At 37.7% G+C, this 25,606-nt stretch overlaps 1 protein-coding gene across 2 annotated transcripts in view; it reads right to left on the reverse strand.

Annotated features, from left to right (window-relative positions):
* The window catches only part of KCNQ5 (potassium voltage-gated channel subfamily Q member 5), a 584,724-nt gene that overhangs the window by 178,481 nt on the left and 380,637 nt on the right, over positions 1-25,606 (reverse strand). For both annotated transcript variants that reach the window (XM_012471828.3, XM_012471827.3), the window contains exon 3: positions 66-192. In XM_012471828.3, the coding sequence (XP_012327251.1) occupies positions 66-192 (127 nt within the window). The remainder of the gene's footprint in view (positions 1-65; positions 193-25,606) is intronic.

A 25,606-nucleotide genomic window follows, 5' to 3' on the forward strand; every position in this document is an offset into this window, starting at 1 on the left:
AACAGGAGATAGAAGAAAAGGATGCTAGTGTCATCAGTCCAGGTAGCTGAGACTCTGATATTCACCTATAACACAGAAGGGCTTTCGAGCAAACCTCAGTCTTCCTTGCCATCCTCTATACCGACAACAGCAACCCGCAGACCAGATTCGAATGATGAACTCCAAACCAAAGACGACAATCATCACGAACTCCTGAAATATCAGATAAGACATATCAGAGAGAAGCATTATGGAGCAAAGTACAGTAAGAAGCTCTATGAATGCTTCTGGATATTTAGGCACTTTGTCTAAAGGATCTAGTTGTTAATATCTAACATTAAGAATATTTCCTTTCTCCAAATCAAACTAAATCTGGAGAGCATTTGAACCTCATGTTGTTGGCATTTCCTATCACGGAATGCTATTTCTTTTCAAGTCACTAATTCACAAATTTGGGAGTCAGTTTCAATAGTAAGTGTGCAGGCTGAATAATGAATCTGTCTTGTCTGGAATTTATAGTGTAGCTGACTTTAGCTACCCAGTAACATGTGAAATATCTGAAATAAAATAGCGGATCCTGAAATATAATGGCAAGTTTTACAGAAAAAAGAGCTTCATTTTGCTGCAAGGAGTGACATAATCTCTAAATCTTCAAGAGTTGTTCTCAGAGAAAAAGAAGCAAATATTTAGAAGTACACTTAGTTCTTTTGTTACAGTGTCAAAATCTCCTTATAAAACAGTAAGTTTCAAAAGCATTACAGTGTGAGACATGTATATCCTTTGCCAGAAATGAGACCCTGAATCCTCTGGATCTGAAGCTTGTTAATTATTATGCTGCCCTTTGGCGAGAGCTGCCTAGAAAACAACACCTGTTCCAGGAAAATGACTGAGATTATTTAGGAAGAGTTGTGAGTTAACCATGGGGAAAGGTCAGCTAAAGTAGCTCATTAAACAGTCGGTGATAGAATGAAAAACCAAATGGAATTTGTTAAAAAAAAAAAGCATCTCTGGAGCAAGCTTAGCACAGTCACCTTGTTGTTTCTTCCTAAAAAGACGGGCATTTAATTTATCAAAATTGTTTTTCCTTTAAAAAGTATTTACCTTTCTTGTTTTAAAACAAGTGTTGATTCAACATTTATAATGTAGAACAATATAGATTTTTATTATAACAGCTTAATTATAAAAGTGATATATGATCTTTATTAAAACTTCCAAACATCACAGAAATATAAAGCAGAGAAAATAAAAGTTTAAACCTACTCCCCACTTTCCCATTCTACTCTCAGGATAAAAACTGTTACCAAATTTATAAAAGTGGCATTTTTGTTGCAAATTTCAGGCAAATGTCTGTTTCTTTAGTTAGAGCATGTGATGATATACTGCACTTTTGAAATGCCTAGTAGAGTTATATCATTCTATCCTTCTTTTATTTGTACGATACTAAGTAATCCACAGTATTTCTTATCATGGGAAATAAATATCTAATATCATCACCGCTTACTCACAGTTATTCAAAATTACTTATAGGATAAACCTTCAAAGATGACCTTACACACAGATAACCGAAACTAGGGTCAACATACACTCATCAATAATCCCAGGGTTTTGTTTTGTTTTGGTTTTGAATGCATATCTGGGTAGATGAATCTGTCCGTTTATTAAGGTATCTAAAGTGCCAGATCATTTGTTTTTAATCCAGCACATCTTTTCAGATACAGAAAACATACTCAGGCCTAAAATGCCCATGTAGTTGTGCCTGTGCCCAACCTAGGTTGAATGGCAGGTCCACTTTTTATCCCTGCTCCTAATTCCTATTTATGCCAGGACATTTGGCACTCCAGTTGTGAGGATTCATATTATGAGGGATCCCAAGAAAATCCCAAATGTGGCCTGAGCCCCCGGACACTACCATGTAGTAATTTTTCTTCTTCGTGGAAACAGATGACACCAATATGCCCATTGATCTTAAGGGATGACAGATATATGCCCATTGTTCTTAGGTATGCCAAGGTCACTGCACTATTTTTATGTTGCAGTGAGGCAGGATAAATTACATTTACAAGTTCTTTATTCAAGGCCTACTGTTCAGAAATATTGCTTGCTGCTTTTTTTTTTTTTAAGGAGGTGAGGGAAAAATGACAAGAGAGTCTCAAAATTTATAAAGCAAAACTAATGGGGGTGAAAGGAAAAATAGACACATCTTAAGTCATATTTGGGGACTTTATCACCCCACCCTATCCATGCTCAGAACTATGGGAATAGAACTACCAGAAAGAAAATTAACAAGTATATAAACTATTTGAACAACACATTCAACCTACAGGATCTGACGGATATAAGACATTCCACCCAACATTAGCAGAATACACATTTTTAAAAAGCACCCATGGCATATTTATTAAGATAGATTATATACTGGGTCATAAACAAATTTCAACAAGTTTAAAAGAATAAAATCAGACAGAGTGTGTTCTCAAGCCACAATGGAATAAAACCAGAAGTCAGTAACAGAAAGACAATAAGCAAATCTCTAAACATGTGGAAATTAATCAATATTCTTCTCAGTAATCCAATGGTCAAAGAGGAAGTCTCAAAAAATTAAAAAGATACATTGAACTGAATGAAAATAAAAATGACATAACAAAATATGTAGGAATCAGTAAAAGCAATACTGAGAGAAAAATTTATTTATAGCACTAAATGCTTACACTGTAGATGAAAAAGTTCTCATATTAATAATCTAAGTTCTTACCTCAAGAAATTAGAAAAAGCAGCATAGAATAAACCTAAAGGCAGCAGACAGAAGGAAATAATATAGAAAAGAGCGTAAATTAATGAAATTGAAAAGTGGAAAACAATATAGAAAATCCATGAAACAAAAAAGTGGTTGAGAAAAATCAACAAAATTGATAAATCTCTTTCTTGAGAGCTGACAAAAATCCCCAATGTCAGGAATGTAATAGGGGAATCACTGCAGATGCTACAGCCACTGAAGAAATGAAGGAGTACTATGAGTAACCTTATGCACTTGATAACTTAGAAGTAATGGACCAAATTCTTGAAAACTACAATCCACCAAAACTCAACAAAGAAGAAACAGGCAATCTAAGTAGCCCTATAACCTCTAAAGAAATTGAACTCATAGTTTAAAATCTCTCCAAACAGAAATGTCTAGGCCAAATGGTTTCACTGGCAAAATCAACCAGACATTTAAATAAGAATATACTATTTTCACATAATTTCTCCCAAAAAATAGAGGAGAAAAAGTTTTCTCAATCATTTTATGAGGTATTATCCTCACACCAAAACCAGACAAAGACAATAAAACAAAGCAAAACAAAAACTACATGCCAATATCTATAATAAACTTAGATATAAAAATCCTCAACAAAATATTAACAAACTGAATCAGTCAATATATATGTAAGTAGGATTTATTCCAGGTATGTAAGGCTAGTTCAATGGTTGAAATCAATCAAAATAATACATTACCTAAAAAAACTAAAGAAAAAAATCACAAAACCATATCAATTGTTGAAGAAATAGCATTTGACAAAATCCAACACCCATTTATGATAAGAAAAAAAAAAAACTCTCAGCAAGTTAGGAAAAGAGGTTTAACAGCTTAATTTGATAAATAGTATTTACAAAACAACTAACATCATACTTAATAGTGGAAGACTGAATGCTTTTCCCTAAAATTAAGAACAACCAAGATGTCTACTTTCATCATTCTTATTTAGCATAGTATTGTAAGTTATATTAATAGTTGCTGCAATAAGCCAAATAAAAGAAAAAAAGACATGCAGTTTAGAAAGGTAAACATAAAATGATCTATTGGCAAACTACATGATTGACTATAGAGAAATCCCAAGGAATCTATGAAGACACTCTTGAAACGAATGAGTTCACTAAGGTTGCATGATATATGATCAATGTAATAAATTACTCATATTTCTTTATACTAACAATGAGCATGTGGAAACAAAAATTAGAAACATGATATTATTTATAACAATTTCAAATCAAAATAATACTTAACGATACACTTAGAAAAATGCAGTTTATGTGCATTGAGAATTACAAAATGCAGATGAAAGAAATCAGAGAAGACCTAAATAAGTGAGGAGAAATACCATGTTTATGAATTAGAAGACCCAACATAATAAAGATGTCAATTCTTCCCAAACTGATCTACAGGTACAGGTCTAATAAAATTCCTAAAAATCTAAGCAAGGTTTTTTTTTTTTTTTGTAGATACAAATTTATTTTAAAATTTATATGAAAATACACAGGACCTGGAATAGCTAAAACAATGCTGACAAAGAAGATAAAGCTAGAGCAACCACTTTACCTGATATTAAGGCCTACTATATAGCTCCAGTAATCAAGAGTGTGGTATTGGTGGAGGGATAGACATACAGAACAGTGGGCAGAGTAGAGAATTCAGAACAAGACCCACACAAATATGCTCAATTGATTTTTTTTTTAAGTGCAAAAGCAACTCAATGGAGGAAGAAGAGCCCTCAATGAATGATGCTGGAAAAATCAGACATCTATAGTAAAAAAAGTGGACCTTAATTATTTCCTACCTTATATGAAAACCATTTCAAAATAGACTATGGGTTTAAAAATTAAATATAACTTTTTAGTAAAAAAAGATGAAGACATTTTCGGGATTTGAACTAAGCAAAGAGTTCTTAATCTTGACATCAAAAGCAAAAGTTAGAAAAGGAAAAATTAATAAATTGGACTCCATCAAAAGAAAAAACTTACTCTGTGAGAGCCTAGGTACTAAGGATGAAAAGACAAGCTATAGGCTGGGAGAAAATGTTTGTAAACCACATATCTGACAAAGGACAAATATCTAAAATATGTAAAGAAACCTTAAAACTCAACAGTAAAAAAACAAAAACTCAATTAGAAAATTGGCAAAGATATAAACAGAATATTCATAAAAGAGGACATACATAAAAGAGGTTACCCATATGGCAAAGAAGCACGTAAAAAGATATTTGACATCATTAGCCATCAGGGAAATGCAAATTAGATCACAATGATATCACTACACAGCTAGCAGAACGGCTAAAACAGAAAATAGTGGCAAAAAATAGTTACAACACAAAATGCTAGGGAGGATGCAGAGAAGCTGGACCATTCAAACACTGCTGGTGGGAATGCAAAACAGTGTAGTCCCTCTGAAAAACAGTATGGTCGTTTCTTATGAAACTGGACATACAGTTACCATATGACTCAGCAATTATACTCTTAGGCATTCATGTCAGAGACATGAAAACATATGTTTGTACAAAAGCCTGTACATGAATGTTCATAGCAGAATTATTCATAATGGCCAAAACCTAAAAACAGCTGAGATGTGAGATGTCCTTCACTATGAGAATGACTAAACAAGCTATGGTGCCTCCATACCATGGAATGCTACTCAATCATAAAAATGAATGAACTATTGATATGCAGAGTAACATAAATGAATTGCCAGGGAATGATGTTAAGTGCAAAAAAAGACAGTCTTAAAAAGTTATACACTATATTATTCCATTTATATAACATTTTTGAAATAAAAACATTTCAGAAATGGAGAACAGATTAGTGGTTGCTAGGTGTCAGGCTGGGGAAAGGAAGGAGTGTGCATGTGGGAAAGAGAAGGTGGATGTGGTTAGAAAGGCACAACTTGAGAGATCCTTGTGAGAACAGAATTGTCTAATATCTTGACTGTTGTGTTAGATATACGAGTCTCTGCATGTGATGAAACTGTACAGACCTAATACACACACACACACACACACACACAAATGTATTCAAGTGAAACTGGAGAAAACTGGAGAAATCTGAATGAGATTTGTGAGCTGTATCAATACTATTATCCTGGTTGTGATATTATACTACAGTTTTACAAAAATGTTACCTTTTGGGGATATTGGGTAAAGTATACACAGGATATGTCTACTATATCTTACAACAGCATGTGAATCTACAATTATCTCAATAACAATTTAAATTTAAAAAGCCATTATCGGCAATCTAGACAATGGGATAGACTCATAAGAGGAAATGTGTTCTTCTTCAAATCCAGATGCTAGGTCTGATCTCACTGTTTTGTTTAGAGGTACGCTCTAAATCACCCTTTGGATGAGGTCCCATTGTTTTATTGTCATATGAATTGAAAATACAAAAAACTGTTACATTCAGTTGAGATGATTTAATTTAGGGATGGTTCTTCTGACCCTTGCTGGGTAAGCCATGAGACAAGTTCTGTGCCTTTGCTGCTGTACCTCAGGATAAATCAGTTCATTTTCTCTTGCTTGGTTTTAGTTGAAATAAAATGCTTACTATTTACTGAAATGGCAGCTAAAGTGATCAGTGAATAATATTCAGAATACTTGACTTATTTGGAGGAAAGCTGGAGTGGAAAGATGATGTTATTAACAATGGTCCTGTCCTTATCGAAGCCCCTAGAAGCTTGGCTTTGATAGCTCTTTACAAAAGCAAAGCCATCAATGTCTATTATTTTTATCACTCACCCTTAAGGAGTTAGTGTTTCCTCATTTGTCCTCACAGAATTTTGGTAAAACACAGAAGACCTTTTTTATTCTTCTTAAATGAAAAGGGAATTAAGAAGCCTAAGAGGCAATAATAGAGCTAGTCCTGAATTTTATCTACAATATATATTGAGCATACTAATCTACATTAACCCTCTTTTCTAGGCATTAAAGAAGCCTCTTCATATGTCACATCTGAGAACTCTGATGCAATTTAATTGATATATATGAGTTTGGTGTACCATTTGAGGTTTAAATTATGTTCTTGCACTTATTTTGTTTTTTATCTGCTTAAAATTGTTTTAGGTAAAGATTAATTTTTTGGGGTACAAATTCACAATGCTTAAAAGTTCACGTTCCAGTTGTTTTCTCATTAATTAACAGTACTGTTCATTAAAACACGGTGACCTTTGTCTAATCTACATGCTGTCTTCTGGGACCATTAGTTTTTTCTGGTTTTATGCCATCAAATAGCATTTTTGGGAAGATGAAATGCCGACATTATAAACCTTGTGACATTTGCACCAATTCTTGAAGAGCTGTGGCTAATTAGACATATATAATTAGAACTATTGCTTTTATTCAGAATATCAACATAATCAATTCCCAGCTATTTTTGTTCCTTTTTGTGTGTGTGCATATACTTAAAGTAACATAGGGCTAGCAGGCCAGCATGCCTCCTTACGTAATCCTTGCAGGGAAAGAATGTGTGACGTAAACTGCATTGTAAAAAAAAAAAAAAAGCATCAGTCAGAAGGGTTGCAGTTATCATTCCATATAGTTCGGAAAATTCTACTAGTATAACACGTTAGGGGAATGAAATTAAGATCCAGATATGGCTCCAAACTTATATCAAAATGTGAAAAAATACAAAAGTAAATTATCTTTTGGAATTTGGTCTCTTCGGAGAGCAGAAAAATATCCTAAAAACATGCTTACTAATCATAACTTACAGAACATCACATACAATCATTAATCTATCTAACTTTTAAACTTCTCCTGACTTTTCGGGAAAGTATATTAATTGTATTGGAAGAGAATTTGAGGGAATGAATGTTTTTACCATTTAAATTAGGGATGAGATGGTTCTTCTGACCCTTGCTGGGCAAGCCATGAGACAAGTTCTGGTGCCTTTGCTGCTGTTCCCCTACAAATTAGTCAAAGGGACTAATTTGACCTGAAGTTGAGGACACATGGATATTTACAGAATCATTGCTGATGGGGCTGGTTGTGAGAGTGACAGAACTTCACTAAGTTGCCTACTAGACATTTCAGGGGGTGGGTATGGGGAGATGGCGGTCATAGAAGTGGGAGTGGTAGAGATGGGAGAGATTAGAGTGGGTGGAGGTGGAGGAGGTTAGATTAAGGTATGAAGGGGTATGGATGCTTCCTGCCTTGGAAACAAATGACTGAGGTAGTTTTGACAGACAGTGTCACTGCAGTTAGCCTGATTAATGGGAAGGCTTCGGAAGATGTGATAGATGAATTTGTCTGAGGTAGCTCCAGCAAAATCCAGTGCCTTAGTAGGTCTTCCCCCTTGTGATTAGTTGCTTCCTGAAATTTCTTTATAAATAACTTATCCATTCAAGTTTTTCATACCTGTTATTATATAAATCTGCTCCTGAAAAGTAATTCATTTAACCATACCTAAATAGCAATGTTCATTTATCCCAGAGGTTCTTCAGAAGATTATAGGGAAGGGAATAGTTTGAAAATGCCTCATTCCAAATGACTGATTTACACTTTGTTACTAAGGAAGGATCAAGGCTGGTTTTTGTCAGGTATTGAAGCCATGGGTTGAGACCATATGGGCTGTAGGCAGGAAGTAGGTGCCTCCTTCCTGGGGAGAAGAGTTAGAAACAGCACGACATTCCTGGTTTACCCCAGCTGCCTACCTACAGTGGCCCTATGCATTGCAGTTACTATTGGGATGCCATGATGAGAGGACTTCTGTCCTCTCTTGTAGTGATTTTAGGTCCTTAGGGATGGGTCGGCTTTTGTTAGGAGCTATAATGCCTGCCTGGTATGAGCAGCCACCCAGATGATCCCTTCTGTGTTTATGTTTTATGTTCTGTGAGTCACATCTGCATCAGGGCAAAGGACGTCTTAGGCTTTCTCCTTCATCTGCCACAGGTGAAGTCTGCCCATGGGACCAAGATGAAGTGGTGCCCTTTGTGGAGGAGCCTGAGCTGGCAATACATATGATGGGGATTCCTTCACATCCTCCTCTTCTCTCCCCTGGGACCAAAAAGCAGGCTTGCTGAGGTTTTTTGGTTGCCTATCCTTGCCTATTCTAAACCTAATTATACCTTAATTGGTTTGAGGTTTGTATTTGGGTGTGTCTGCATGCAGCCTCTGAACCGTAAACACCAAGCTGGAAACACTGAAAATGGCTTGCTGCACCTTAAACTGAACCCAGATATGTATTCTGTTATGATTTTGCAAAATAATCACAAATTAACCAGTTCAACTTATAATCAAAGGTAAAAGTCTTGAATCAGATCAAAATGGAAACACCAAAAGAGTCTCCAAATAAATGAAATCAAACCAAGTTTTCATTTGATTCAAATTGCTAATGTGTCTACTTCTCATTAATCTACAGGCTTTTCTTCCTTTTAAGAACTACATGAGGCCGGGCGCAGTGGTTCATGCCTGTAATCTCAGCATTGTGGGAGGCCGAGGTAAGTGGATCACCTGAGGTCAGGTGTTTGAGACCACCCTGGTTAATATGGTGAAACCCCGTCTGTACTAAAAATACAAAAATTAGCTAGGCATGGTGGCCAGCACCTGTAATCCCAGCTACTCAGGAGGCTGAGGCAGGAGAATCGCTTGAACCCGGGAGGTGGAGGTTGCAGTGAACTGAGATCAAAATTAAAATTTAAGATATTTATATGAATTTAAATAAAATTCCTTAAAACAAACAAGTATTTCTATTTAGAGAGATATCCTGACCTTGAGAAATTAGTGCATGTCAGCCAAGTTGACTATAAAACAGACCTTATCTTCATTTGTCCTGTGGATTGAAGTGGACGCTTGTGTTGAGACAAGATTTAGTATGGCTTCCTTGCTACTGAGAGGCTGAGAGGCAGGTCAGGATTGGCATGTTGAGGAGAACTTTCAGAACTTTTAATTTTTCTTACTGAGGAGTTACACCTCTGTTCTTACAGCTGCCCTTCTTTGGACCAAAGGAATTGCTCTTATACTGGGAGACCCCTTGATTTCCAGAAAATCTGCTTCTTCCTTCTTCCTTGAGGGTATTTACAGAGTTTAGTATAATTAACTTCTCAACAATGTTTACTTCATTTCTAGGTGTTCTGCTTTTCATGAATTCATTTTACAAATGTCTACTAAATACCATCAACATGCAGGATATAAAGATCAGCAACCTGTTCTGCCACCCTCGAGGAGCTTATAATCTATTAGGGGAAGAAAATACACATCACTAGAAAACTCACAAAATGATGTGCCAGAAGTTCTGCCGAGTGGTGGTTCCTAGAGAAACGCCTTACCCATCTACTCAGTAAACCCATTGTCGTAACACCTCCACCTAGAGCAGGCCCTGGCTAAATGTCTGTTGAAGTTTCCTTCAGTTCAAGGCTTCAGGCTCAGCAAAAACCAATTAGCATACTGTTTTACTAATCTATTAAAATCAAAATTCTCAAAAAGAGCTAGCTGGAGGTGGAAAAATGAGAACAAGTTAATTGGCCTATGATTTTCATTTCTGACCTGTCTATTGAGCTTTATGACACTAATTGTAATGAGAGGGTGAATGGTTTCTCACTGCCAGACATCTTAGTGACAGTGTGGGCTTATTTTGATCAATGTAAGCTGGAGGACAATAACTACCTAATTTCACTCCTATGGTTTATACCACTGAATGATTTTATTTTCATTTGTTGTTACTCGATAGCTCTTCTCATTTTACATTTTACTGGCCTGAAAGGATTTTTCACCAATGGTTACACCACTATTCTTAAGAAAAGCCACGGAGGAAAGAAGAGACAGTTTATCCCTTTTATTTGAGCGTGTTTTAGGCAGAATCTCCAAATGTCTTAGTTCTTGAAGGAAATGGAACTTCAGGGTGGAGCCAGAGTGGCTCTTGAAGGCTAAGCAGAAGTGTTCAATGTGTTTTATCTACTCAGTAACCCGGAAGTCAAAGGCTGTGTTGATGCAGGGGGTAGAACTCCAAAAACCTCAACTGTTGAGCTGTCAGTGAGGAAGACATCCTGCTTGCTGATAGACTGAAAAACCTAGAAGAAATGGAATCCTTTGGGATCATGTCTTTCAGAGGAGAAAACGGTATTGGCAGGGTAGTGTTGGAGTTCAGTAGAAATCAGATAGATACAATCTCGCTTTCTTTCCATGCCCCTAGGCTTCTTGTGCCCCTCCATATGCCACTGGGAGAAATCTCCTTGCTTCCTCAGGTCATTTGACCCAACCTCTAGACTTCCTAGCAAAATGAGAACATTTGTATTCAAAACCTAGTCTTGCCTTCCTCCTCTCCTACCTACGATTGTTTTCCTTTATAAGCACCAAAGTGCATTTTATTACTTAAGATTATATATTTTTCCCATGACCATAGTATATATTATTGGTGTATATCTACTTTGTGGAAATATGAGGAATATCCTTTGGTGAGCTTTGAGAGGTTGGAAACACACCTCTTTCTGTGCATACTGCATGCACACTTGTATGCTCACTTGCTTTCAGAACTTGATACTGAAACTCAGTCAGTTAGGCTCATGCAAAAGAACAGGAAAGGCAAAAATTTCAGAAATAAAACTGACAGGAGACCCTATTAACAGAATGTATCACCACAAATAGAAACTGCACATTAGCTCTCGGTGCAATTTCTAATAAACATAAAGAAGTTAACTATCCTCAAAGTAAATAAATCAATGGCATTGTAACAATATTCCATTAATGACACTTTCAAAATTAGGGAAAATTTAAAGTATTCTGTCACTTTTTACATCTAGATCACAAAGAAAAATCAAATATATGCAGAATCATTTATTTTAATAGTTTCAATTTTATTAACCATGTGAATCTTCACAGTGTATTCTTCATGAAATCTGTCATGATTCTGGGTTATTTATTTATATCTTTAATTGTTTCCAGTCATCCATCAAAATCATTCAAGACCACTCTTGCCATAAATCAAGTATACTCTTAAATTGAGTAAGATGAAGGGCCTGATCAGAGATAATCTTGAACTAATTTAATGAGCTCTTCTGCTAGTTGTTCATTTGAACCGTTAAACAATAGATTAGGAATCAATATGTTTCTATATTGGCTTAAAAAAAAAAAAAAAGGAGTTGAGGATAAAAGCAAGAGAACTACCTGGGCAGTTTCCAAGTGTTTTAGAACACAATTTTGTTTGATGTTCCCTAAGCATGAAACATAGCAAATATTTTGCAGTTAGATTTAATGTTGAATTATCCCGACAGATGAATCCAGGAATTCATGGGAGCATCCTTTGTTTCTATCATAATCCATTTCTCTCTTGTGTTATTCACCAAGCCATGTTCTGATTCCCATTTGTTTTTCTAAAGTTTCCCTGCTGGAGAGAAAATACCTTGCTTGCTAAGTCTAGCCTTTATCTCAGATAGACATGACTCCTATTACACACAAGCCATCACTCTTATTTGCACACAGTAGTATCTGGAATATTACTGCTGTCATGTACCTCTGCTCACATCATCAATATATCTTAATTAATAATCACTGCCTGCTTGCCACCCATTATGCACACACACCTGCCAAATAATCTCTGATAGGTGACGGCCTCCATCCACAGCAGGATTAATTGCCATTGCTTGAAATGATTTGGAAAATCACTTAGTATAGGAGGGAACTGATCTGCCACAGTAACTTGAAACCCTCCTCTGCTCTCCTGCTCCTTTATTTGGTTGTAGACTTAGTCCTACCTGGCAACACGACACTTGATTTGGAGACCATGGTAGTAGTTTAATGATATATGAGCGGACCAATTCAGAATTTTAACTAAGAAAGCATCCTGTACACAACTAGTGACCAAAGCCATGGAAATATAGACCCATATATTGAATTTACAGGACATTAACAAGAAGTAAGCTCTGGGCAAAAATAACTGTCTATTCAGAACTAAGAGTCTGCCCAGAAAAGAATGCATTAGAGAGAGAAAGTGCACTTCTTACTATTTACTAAGCAGCATGGGATGCCTGAATAAATAGATGTACAGTGATACAGCAGTGTCAGGTTGACCTTTTGTAAAATCTAGACGAAAGAAGTCCTGGAGCAAGGTGTACAAGAAGTAAATTTACAGCCTGGCTCAGAGTGAATGGGGGTGGCTGGGCTGAGGAAAAAAGGAATAAGGAACCCACAGCGGTGGATTCTCCTCTTGAAACAAGGAGAGCTCTGAAAAATTTTCTAAGCTGAAAGGGAAACAACTCTAGCCTCGCTCTTGTTGGCATCCCCCTTTTTCATCCTTGCTTACATTCCAGGCCAGTCATGAAGCCTTGAGGGAGGAAATGCTCTCACGCCTACCTACAGGTAGCCGGACTGTGCAGCTGTGTCCTTCACAGCATCTTGTCATGGTGGGTACCCCAAGAATCTCTCTGCAAGTGTGGGAGCTGGGGAGACTCTGCTGCTCCATATTTTGGCAATCAGGGAATAGAACTGTATTAAAATAAGCATTTTTACCCCCATGATAAAGAGTTTCTAAAGTCACTGAAAGTACAGTATTCTCCAGCCCCATATCTTGGTAGGCAGAGAACAGAATTGTATTAAAGCAAAATTTTTTCCTCCATAATAAAGAGTATCTACAGTCACTGAAAGTACAGTATTCAAAGACTAGGTTTATATACCCAAGATTGGTAGCTCATCAGAGACTATAAATTATTTACACTGTTGAAAGTTCCCATTTTTACAACTTCTTCTGTTATTTTACCCTGCTTGTTTGCACAGTAAGTATGGATTCAATGGAATTTCATCTTCTTCCAGAACACTAATACAATTTGTCACTTCCATTCAGACTCCATTAATTCAGAATTTATGATCATTCCACTAGAGTTTGGGTGACACTTATTTTTGTATCATTTATTAAAAGAGGATTTACTAGGCAAATTAAGAACAGAAATGAGAGGACAAGGGGGAAGATTTAGTATATTTAAGAGGAAACACTTTTCAAGATCCTTAATAGCACTTATTTGCATTTAAACAATTAATAGAATAATTACAATCAAGCCATCTCATTAATTAAAGAAAACCCAGCAGGATTTTTATTTGGCAACAGTTTGTTAGCAGAGATTCTCTAAGTATTGACTCAAAGGAAAATTGGTAAGAGATATGCCTCCTCTCAAATGCTAATTATCCCCTTTCAATCATCTTAAATGTTTCCCAAACATTGAAATAATCATTTAAATAAGCTACAGCTAGCTGTATAAATTGGTATGCAAATACATGTCAGTCTGTCCCACAGGTAAGCTCCAGGCTCCTGTGATCTGTGGAGGCAGCCCTTAGCCTAGCAGAAGCATGACAAACTGGACCAGAAGGAGGGTCTACCACTGATCCAAGGGGCTTGAGATTCATTTCCACAGCCCTATCTTCACTAGTTCCTTGTTCTGAATTTACATATTCTGTTTTGATCCTTTTCATACTTCTACTAAAAGGTAGACCTATCCCAGTAGATAAGGCCTAATTGCCTCTTACTCCTCGATAATGGCTCCTAATCCCTAAGAAGCTACAAATTTTGGTGAAGCAAAGGCCCAGCACAGTGACTTCACTGGGTCAATGCCAAACACTGGGATCATCAATTTGGTCAGAGTGGGATGATGAGGACAAAGTGCAGAAAAGGTGGTTTCCACTATGTTTCATTCATTCATTTAGCAGAGCCAGGGGACAGAAGCATGGAGGGGCCCTGCCACTTATGGTATGTGTGCAATTTAACTTAATCTCTTTGTGCCTCATTTTTTTTTTTTCTATAAAACTGGAATGAAAAACCCATTTTTAATAGGGTTGTTACCAGACTTTAAATGAATTAGTATTTTTACAGTGCTTAAAACAGTGCCTGATACATAGAAAACACTTTAACTCTGTTAAATAAAGTAAGTCCACTCATTAAATATTTGCTGAGCGCTTACTATGAGCCAAGTGCTCTTCTAAGTGCTGGGATACAGAAGTGAACCGAGTAAACATATCCCTGCCCACTTGATGCTTCTAGTGGAGGCAAGCAGATAATATAATGAACAAGTACATTGGGATATAGAAAGATAGAACATTGGAAGATAAGTGCTACAGAGAGTGATAAAAGAGGATGAAGCCGCTGGGAAGAGCTGGAAGGTTTCCAGCTTTAAATAGGAGCAGGGTAGGCCTTTTGGAGCAAACTCAACGTTATTAAGGGAGCCAAGCAGATATCTAATGAAAGAAGTTTCGAGACAGATGGATCAGTTGGTACAAAAGCTCTGAGATGTGAATGAGGAACAAGGAGACTGGGGTGGCTGAAGCAGACTGGATAAAAGAAGACGGACAGGAGGTGAGGATAGCTGAGAATCGCTGACTAGCCTGTGTCCCTACATAGTTTTTACGTAACTGTAAGAACTTTGGCTTTTACTCTGCAAAAAAAGGGGAGTACATTCCAGGACAAAGACCTTAGGCAGAAGTTTGGACTCGTGCTCTGACCACAGCTGCTCTTATCCCTCAGCAGGTTTTGGTAGAGATGGAAGATCCCTCTAAAAGGAACTGGGCACCTGGAGATGATCTGAGGATCAGGGCATGGAAACTGGGACAAGACTCATGAGTATGTCTATTCTAGGCAAGGGAATAGGAATGAGAATCTAAGCTAAGAACAAGGCATTCCCTGATGCATGCTAAAAGCAGAAGCTTGAAAATATAAATATATCATATCCTCATTAGATGATTTTCCATAATTATAAGAACTTTCAAGTGAGTACTATTCTGCTCACTGCCAAGTGCCAACCCACAGCTACTCAGCCCTGGTCCTCAACGTGGCCATGAACGGACAAGCTTCCAATAATGTCTTTGAGGAGATGAGAAACAATGTGAGATTTGGTATTGTTTACTGGCAACAAAGGAAAGCAAAACAGCAGATATGGGAAGAATCATGTTTGATTTCTATATACTTTCCAAAATACATTTAAATGGGAATTCAGAACACTTGAACTTTTTTTTTTTTTTTGAGATGGAGTTACACTCTTGTCGCCCAGGCTAGTGTGCAGTGGCAAGATCTCGGCTCACTGCAACCTCTGCCTCCGAGGTTCAAGCAATTCTCCTGCCTCAGCTTCCCGAGTAGCTGGGATTACTGGTACCTACCACCATGCCTGGCTAATTTCTTTTTTTTTTGTATTTTTAGTAGAGACGGGGTTTTGCCATGTTGGGCAGGCTGGTCTTGAACTCCTGACCTCATGTGATCTGCCTGCCTCGGCCCCGCAAAGTGCTAGGATTACAGGTGTGAGCCACTGCGTCGGGCTGAAACGTTTTTATTTATAAGTTTGTAGGATATAAAACCCTGTAATGCTTGCTTATCTTGTTCAGCTGCTCAATTTCTTCTTGCTGGAAAATCTAGAGCATCAATTATGTTGCAACAATTTTGGTAAAATTGCCATCTTTTTCTCCAATTTTGATAAATGTCTGGCTTGAATGTCTTTGGAATGGTATGACAATAGAGAGAATTAGATCACTTTTCACTTTTTCTGGCATGTAAGCCAAAGCTGGGAGAAGAGACTTTGAATTTATCTTATCTTCTGACTTTAGCACTGAGTGTAAAGGATTGGCCATAAAGTAAGAATATTACTAAGAAAGTTAGGGGCATAATAGTTCTATCTTTCCCTGCCTCTCAATCAAATGCTGAACGTTCAAAATATTATGAAAAGCATATGGCTTATAATTGATACTATTACTTGAAATCTTTGGGTATTGAGGAGAGACAGTGTGCTGGCAGGAAGGTGGGCAGTGGGATGACTATTGTCATGCAGAATGCACTGAACATTTATAGGCTAGGACCTGATTCATACAAGTTGAATGTCATTATTTAATCACATTTTGTCTGCTGGAATGAGAATGTCCTTGAATAATGTTTTTGTTCATCTGAAATGTCAGTCTTATAAAAAGCTACTAGTCACTATTGTGGTTAGAAATTTTCAATTCATAATTAAAAAAAAGTTGTTGGCAGTTAAAAAAAAATAAAAATGAATTCTGGTTCTGGCTAGGGTCAAATCATGTTAAGATTTTTTTTCATTTCCCTATAGTTCTGAATATTACTGAGTCAAGAGAAAGAGTAATCCCTCATTTCAGATGAATTTTTTTCATGGAGCTTTTTCCAAGCAATTAATTCTTCTCTTTTGCTTTCCTGCCCTCATCTGCTGCAAACTCCAAACTTTGAGGTCTGTGTGTCTGTGTGTCTGTCTGTCTGTCTGTCTATTTATCTAGAGCTACCAGTTGATGACCTATCAAGGGAAATTCACATATGTGGGTAATCTAAAGTGTTTTTTTGTTTAATTACCTTGTCCTTTGAAGTCATTCTGTCCTGATGATGCAGATGCTTGTGCCAGTGGTTGAACACCGATACTGATATTTGCTGCTAGGTATTTGGCCAGGATAATTTATGTCAGAAGCTTAAGGGTAAAGACTGACTGCTTACAGTTCATATTAGCTTAGGTGAGTGGTTGTCAAGAGCAGGACGTTCCCTTTGATGCATTAGAAGGCAATTTTGATTGACCTAGTAATTATTGGAAAGACAACTGACATTTGGGGAAGATGTTAATTTCGGGCAAACAATGATATTTTTGTAGATAAAAAAACTAAACCTTCCAAGGTGCTCCATTTCTTGGAGAATTCCATCCCTTTGTCTTTCGGGAAAATTGGCAGCAGCAGGCGATTGCAATCACCCTAAAGATTCTGGGTTTTTTAAAATCCTAGATTAGGTTTAAGAATGGTTCCAAGTGAGCCCTTTAAAACAATTAATTTCAACAAGTCCTCAAAGTAATGTTAATCTATAGCTCTTTCAAAACAAGAAGACTCCATCCCTAAGTTTGCTTTCATCAGCCAGGACCACCAGGACTTTGGATGAAGACTGCTGTAAGCTAATACTCTAACCAGTTAAATGCTAGCATTGAAGATGATGCAGATGTTAAGCCATGTCCTGGGAAGGCACCTGATGAAATGCCTCAAGTCTAAATTTTAATAGAAGCACTGCTTTAAATGAAGGCTCCTAGGGCCTTAATACAAAAATGAAGAGTGTTAATGCTGGGTCTGTTTTCAGAGTGTTTTGCTCATCATAATGGTGGCTACTCTTTCCTTATCCATTTCATTTCACTCTCTACCTCATGAGGTCCCTTTGTTTTCCCCACATAGCCATGATCTCCAAATCTAGACTCTCACATCTCCTGGACTAGAGATAATTATTTCCAATATCTTCTGATGGTCTCCAAATGAATCAAATGTAATATATTTAAAACCAGCCTATCTTTCCTCTGAAATTGTTGAACACCATATGTTCTTAGTCTTGGCCGATATCATCACTATCTGACCATGCCCCAAAGTCAGAAAGGGCAGACATCCTCACCCCCAGTCTCTCACCTCAAACATCACCTCTTGATGGCTTGGCCTCAGAAATGTTCTCCGAATTTGGTTTTTCTTCTCTGTCTTCTCTGCCTCTGTTTTAGTCCTGATGCTCATTATGCAGCTTCTGGGCAATGCAGCAGCCTCCATTCCTTCCTGTCCTCCACTATTCCTTCTCTATTCCAGTTTTCCCTCAAGACGTAGTCAGAATTGTCTTTCTCAAAACCAAATTTGATCAGGTCGTTGTGCTAGTTAAGGACCTCCTTTCAGTTTCCAATCACTTACAGCATAAAATTCAAATGACTCTACTCAGAAAACTAGGTTCTTCTCTGTTTCAATCTTCCTTTGAGCTTCTATTCATCTACCTGACCCCATAAAATCTAGCCAGACTGACCAAGACCTTTGTGATGCTAGAACCATCTCCAGTGTCTCCATCTCTGGAAGCTTTCTTCAGTTGCCATTGAAGATAAATTCCTTCCTCTCATGTAATCAATTAGGCTCTCATTCTACCTACTTTAGGTCATCTCACTTAAGCATGAATGAAGTCAGGAATGAGCTGGGGCACTGAACCTAGTGGGCACTCAAGAAATACTTGATTAATGCATTTTTTTTTTCAGAGACAGAAACTCATTCCGTCACCCAGGCTGGTGTGCATTGGCATGATCATAGCTCACTGCAGCCTTGAACTCCTAGGCTCAAGCAATCCTTCCCCTTCAGCCTCCTGAGTAGCAAGGACAATAGGCATGTACTAGATGAGGGCTTACTGTTCTGTTCAGGCTGGTCTCGAACTCTTGGCTTTAAGTGATTCCCGCTTCCTCAACATTCCAAGTTGCTGGGATTATAGGCATGAGCCACTGTTTAAACACTGTTATGTTTAAACATAAACTGGACACAGTGCTTTAAAAGCAAAATATGTGTCAAAAGTGAAAAACTCATGTGAGGTCTGAGGAGGGATTGATAACTATGTCTTAGTTTGCCTAGGCTCAGTTGATCTAAAATGTTATAGGAAGTTATTTGAAGGCATTAGTCTTTATTTTTTTTGCCTCTAGAGATCACTAGTGAATGACTCAGTTATTACTAAATTACTTTTTAATTAAAATATGTTAGTGTTGAATAACTGGCTAGGTCTTTGCAGTAATTCCTGTTATATGATCTTACTCATTTTTAATGTTGGCTACAACTCGTGTTATACTATTATCCTTTAATGTTAATGATTATACTGCTTTGATATTAGATTAGCATGCTTGCTTTAATAACATAAATGATTGATTAGCCAACACTCAGAAGGGTAAATAAATCTCAGAAAAAAATGAGGAAGAGTAAAAAAAAAAGAGGCACAAAATGAGCAAATAATCACTTTATTTCAGACTTTGAAACTTGTGTTCCAGATTACTTAATTACACTTGCCTTTATAGATCTTCCAAATGAGTGAAAAATTGTTTTTGGAATTTAATACTGCTAGAATTACAAGATTAATTGAAACCAGAGTATTTTAATGTCTCCATGGAAGCACTGAACCTATATCCTAATTTATTAAAAAGCTTGCTATTAGTACAGGAGAGAAAAATCTGAATCTACTCATTCATTTCATGCAGTTGATAGTTTTATCTTGCATCTCTTTTGATCCAGGCACTGAATACCTATTTTGTTCTCGGCACTGGGGCTAAAGTGATGAACAAAACAATAAGGATCCACTCTTAAGGGGCTTATGTTCTGGTGTATAATAAACCAGTAATGAAAGACAGTAACAAGCCAGCAAACATCAAATAGTGATAAATGAAGAAAATAAAACAGGAATACATGTGGAGAATTGCTTCTGGCTTCCTTAGATTGAATGGTCAGGTTATTCACATAGGTATTGAGCATCTCCTATATGCTAAGCACTGTGATACATACTAGGAAATGCACAGACTACTAACAAACAGTTCCTATTCTTATGTAGTTTTCAATCTAACAGAAATAAATGTATGGAAACCAACAACTGTAGAAGAGTGTGATGAACACTGTTATAGACCATCCACTGCTACAGACCATTCCCTCTGAGCTGTGTTGAATCCCAGAACACAAAGGAAGGGAATGTAACAACTGCTGGAGAGTCAGGGAAAACTTTCGAGAGCAACCTAAGAATTAATGAATTACCAAGGTGAAGGGAAGTTGTAGAACTGGGTTTTTCAAATAGAAGGAATATCATTTCTAAAGGCACAGAGATAGTGTGCATAGAAAATATGAATGGTTTAGTATTGCTGGAGTATAGCATGTGACTGTGTGTGTGTGCATGTGTGCATGTGCACATGAATTGGTACATATGTGGGTACCTTTAAGGGAAATTGGTGCAGGAATTAGCCTAGAGATGTAGGAAAGATCAGGATGTGGGAATCCTGTGTATAATAAGGTGTGATAACTGTGAAATACACAGTATATTTGGTTTTCCTCCTGTTTCCTGGCATACAACTCCTAAAATTCTTAGAATCTTTAAAGTGATAAGTGTCATTTTGTATGAGTTGACTGGTGGCTGGAAGCCCCTACCCCTAGATAGCTTCAGGATGGAGGCTGGTCACCAGAAAGACCAAGACAGGGTTAGAGGGTTGGGAGTTTTAGTCCCACCACGCAAGCTCCAAGGAAGGGAAAGGGGCCGAAGGTTAAGCTGATCATCAGTGGCCAATGATTTAATCAATCATGTCTATGTAATGAAGCACCCTCCCTACAAATAAAAAAGGACAAGGTTTGGAGAACTTCTGTATAGCTGAACATGTGGAGGTTCTTAGAGGATGGTGTGCCCAGGAAGGGCATAGAATCTTGGCATCCCTTCCTACATAACCTTGCTGTATGCATCTCTTCATCTGTATCCTTTGTAATATCCTTCATAATAAACTGGTAAATGAAATAAGTGTTTCCCCGAGTTCTGTGAGCCATTCCAGCAAATTAATTGAGCCCAAGGAGAAGGTCATGGGAACTCTAATCTATAACTGATTGGTTGGAAGCACAGGTAAAAAAACAAACCTAAAGCTTGCAATTGGCATCTGAAGGTTGGGGAAGTCTTGTGGGACTGAGCCATGAGATCTGCGGCATCTGATGCTATCTCCAGGTAGATAGTATCAGAACTGAATTGAATTAGAGGACACCCAGCTGGTGTCTGCTGTAGAACTGATCGCTTGCTTTGTGTATAGGGAAAACTCCCCACACATCTGGTGTAGGAAGTGTTCTGTATTGTGAGTAGACAGATAAAAGACTTTGTTTTTTCCTCTCAGATATGGTAAAGAATTAAATCTTTAAATTCTGAAAAATATTTGGAATTTTACTATGGGTTAAAAACAGGAAAAGATAGAATGATCCCCATGTTATAGGTGTTACACACTGGGAAAATGTCAAAATATGTAAAGAAAGTTTATAATTATTAAATCAGATTATCTTATATTTTTAATAAAAGATTGTTTGCTCTATAGTAATAGCTGCAGAATTTGTTTCTAAGTTTAGCACCATATAACATTGTTTTTCTATCTAAACTACTGGATAGTTTCCTTTATTAAAATTTAGGCTAATTTTAAAAATTTGAACTTTTGATAAATAGGTTTGTAAAGCTTAAAGATATCTTTAATATAGCTGGATAAAGGAGGGCAGAAAAGTTTGATTGGATGAAGAGTATTCCAAACAATGACCTACTGCAAGTTTTATCCTATTATCCTTTTGATTTATGGGACTTGCAGATGACACCCCCAAACTTAGTTTGTATTGTTGATGTCTTTCACTTGAAAAGACTGCATTATCATGCAGAATATATCGCGCTTTTGAAAAGGCAGAATGGCTTTCCTGCCACAATGCCATATATACATTGCTGGAAAACCTAGTTTAGGGAAAGATTTCACGCTGAAAAGAACAGGGCTTATGATAAAAACAGAATTAGACCCAACCATTCTAAACCTATGAAACTTTGTAAACAGAGACCTAACGAAAACAATTTTAGTAAGATAGAAGTACTGTTAAAAAGACGTGTCAAATTCTAATAAGGAGATGCTGGAGTAATCCTGGCCTTCACTTACACATAGGTGAAGAGAGCTTGCTGGCTTGGGATGTTAGTAAGTGTTCAGGCTGCTGCATTATGGAGACAAGGTCACCCTGTCACATGTCACAGGTAGAGAGAGGTGCTGGCTTTGCATACAATGTGGTGATGCTAATGATGGATTACTTTGTTCATCATCTACGTTCGTGTCTTCTGCACAAGACTGGGAAGAGCTGCCTAAGTAACTTCCAAGGAAGAGCAAGTATCCAGAATAAAGAAGGTGGACATGGCAGTACTGCATTCCTTCAGTCTTGGTGCATTCAGGTAGGCCAATGTGTTGTATGCTGAGCTGCTATTATTTGAGAAAAATAATCTCTAATTTCTGTGTTACATTGACATCATTACTGTATGTACAATTTCATAAATTGTGGGTGAGGTAACTTGCATTAGGGAAACTTAAGGTAGCAGATTGACTGTATTTGCACAGTAGCCCACATTCTCCACCTGATTTAACTAGGAAAATAATTTTAAAGAATCATCACAGACAGGGATGGGGACTATATGAGTATCTTTGTGTACGGCTGTTATATAATGTATGCCATGCCTCTAGCTCACAGCATACTTGGTAGGTCCTTCGTGAATATTTGATGAGTGAATAAATGAATTAATAAACAGCTCAAGATAAAAAAAACTGCAAAAGTGACTCAAGTAAATGTTTGTCCTGACAGTGGGGGTGGGGGGGGTGTTGAAGGACACAGCTGGACCTCTATCCTAGAGCTCTCCATAACTCTTTCTTGGACTCTGCAAACTGACAAGCTTCCCAACCTCATCACAGAGCCCACTTGCCTCAGCCAGTGGTATGCGCACCCTGACTGGCTACAGTGCCCCTGGGCATCCAATTCTCCTCTGCTGTGGGTTACAGGTCAAGACCAGAAAGTAACTCAGAAAGGAGCCTAAGGCAGAGATGCAGATGGGTTAACTGCCTGAGGCAGAGAAACCTGCAGATTTATAGAGGTGTAAATAACTCACAAATTCTCCAGTCATTATTATCATTAAGTCAAAGAGGCAGGAATGCCCCCCAGCTCTTCTTCACTTCTGCATAACACTCCTCCGACATAAAACGTTGGGATTTCTCTTTCTTTTAAGGTTGCATTTGGTGTTATTTGTACTTAATTTCACCAGATTTAAAAAATAACGTCAGGAGAGTAAGGGGTGGGGAGTGAGAACCAGAGTGAGTCTTCCCTCCTGCCCTGCACTCCTAGGGGTGGTCCTCTTTTACTTTCTACCCTTCTGGTCTCCCCTGTAAGCTGTTTCAGTGTGGAGCTTCCATTTCTTTGTTAAGACTCTTCTGCAGTGTTCTTTCATGAGGAGGGCTTTCCAGGTTTTCCCATAATGCCCCTTGCCGCACTGAATCTCCCTCAATTAGTCTTCAGTGAGCCAAGGCTGGAGGGCCTGTAACACTTGCACAGTCTCTTTTCTGTTCTCCATTTTCCATTAATGTTCTGTGTATTCATTGTGATTTATAGCCCTGGAGGGAGCCAGGTCTGCAGCGTTTTCATTGAATCCAGCCTGTAATGTTGTTTGTCAAGCTGCCATTTACAGCTTGGAAAATTTTTCTCTAATCTACTTTGCAGAGGCATGATGTGTCTTCTCACTTTAGATGTAACCCCTGGTGTGTATGCCTGCATCGGGAATAGTGGGATCTACACTATTGCTTCCAGCCTTTGGCTTTGTGCCATACCAAAACAATATTCAATATATGGGCATGATCAGTAGCAACCTATGTTGAAACTAGTTTTTGATCATCTCATTTGTGGTCTCCAAGAGAAAAAAATGACTTAGAGATAGACCCCTTTTCTTATGTGGATATGTCTTAAAGTGGGAACTTAAAAAATTATGAATTAACCTATTTCTCTCTCATCTTCTAATTTAGCAATTTCACCATGATTTCAAGATTATTTTCTTCTTCTGGAGTCAGTCAGAGGTTGTAGAAGATACCATACTGTGGACCGTGAAATTCTTCCAGGGCAGGGCAATGCCTTATTCATTTTTGGGACTCTAGTCCCCAGCACACAGGTTAAAATATAGGAAGCATTTAATATATATTTGAGTTAAAATTGCATGAGTTAAGGAACTGGACTTGGAAAAATTAGAGGAGGAAGTAAGCAGAACCTAGGGAAATAAATGAAAATCTCTAGAAATCCACAGGATCAGAGACCAAGTGGGAAATTCAGAGTTAGGATAAGTAGGCCAGAGCAAGATGGCAGGTCTCAATCAGAGAGGCAATGAGCCAATGGGAACCATGAACAAAGCACACCATGTCTGGCAAGAGGCAGGTAACCTGCAGCTGTGTAGTAACTGAAGGGGTGGAATGCTTCTAACCTGTTGAGGAGAGCCCTCCCAGACATTTCTGGGAGGCACAGACCAATTACACAGGACTTACAGTTTTGGTTTAACCTTTAAGTTCTCTGTATTGTTCTAGTCCAGGCCCTTTTCCTATTCATGGCGTCTCTGTTTGGTTTAGGGCTCTACTGTGTTTTACTTGAATAACTTCACCTGCTCCCTACAATCCCTTATCCTATTACTCTCTACTGTAGTCCATTCTAAAGTCAGGTCCTGCACCTTGTTTGAATTTTGGTGCCATTTCTATGATTCCATGAACATGTCAATATTAGCATTATATAGTTAATGGGCCATCTCCTTCCATTTACTGATGATTTGCCATCAACTATTACTGTATTAAGTTCTGTCACTGAATCAGCTTTGGATTCTATTCTTAAGAAATTTACAGTTCAATTGGTGCCTCATTTTTCTCCACTTCCCCCATCCCCGGCTTGCCCTCCTTCAGTTGCTCATCTTCTGGCCCTTCCTTGTCACACCAGGTATGCTCCTGCCCAAAGCTTTTGTCCTTGAAGCTCCACCTGCCTGGCATGTTCTTTTCCCTGATCTTTACATGCCTCGTCAACTCATTCCATTCAAGTCTCTGCCACCCTTTTCAGTGGACTTCTGTAAACACACTATCTAAACACTCCTTTATTACCTATTCCTTTTTCTTGCTTTCCTTTTACTTGTAGTATCTAATATATTGATTTTCCTGTTTGTTTACTCTAGATCTTTCCCACAAAAACATGAGCTCCATGAGAACAGAGATTTGGGCTGTTTTGTTCATTGTTATATCTTCAGCTCCTAAAAAAGAATGCCTCATCCATATTGGGTCCTTCATAAATCTTGTTGAATAAATGAGTAATGGAGAATATACAATGTCAAGTAGACAGGACTGAGGAAAGAATGTTTATTCCAGGAAGGAGGAGGCATTTGGTCCAGGTTTCAAATGGTGGAAATGATCAAAGTATTCAAAGCATGGAAAGATAGTAAGGGAAGGGTGTTCTTCCTTCTACTAACAAACATTTTGCTTCTTTTATCTTCCAGAAACCCTGTAAAGTTTATCATAATATCTTGTTTCTCTTTTTCTCTCAGTTGAATATACTTTGCTGAAACTCAAAGGGCATAA

The sequence above is a fragment of the Aotus nancymaae genome, unplaced genomic scaffold (genome assembly GCF_030222135.1).
Source record: "Aotus nancymaae isolate 86718 unplaced genomic scaffold, 86718_ANA_hifiasm-v0.15.2.pri h1tg000040l, whole genome shotgun sequence".
In the NCBI taxonomy this organism is placed as follows: Eukaryota; Metazoa; Chordata; class Mammalia; order Primates; family Aotidae; genus Aotus; species Aotus nancymaae.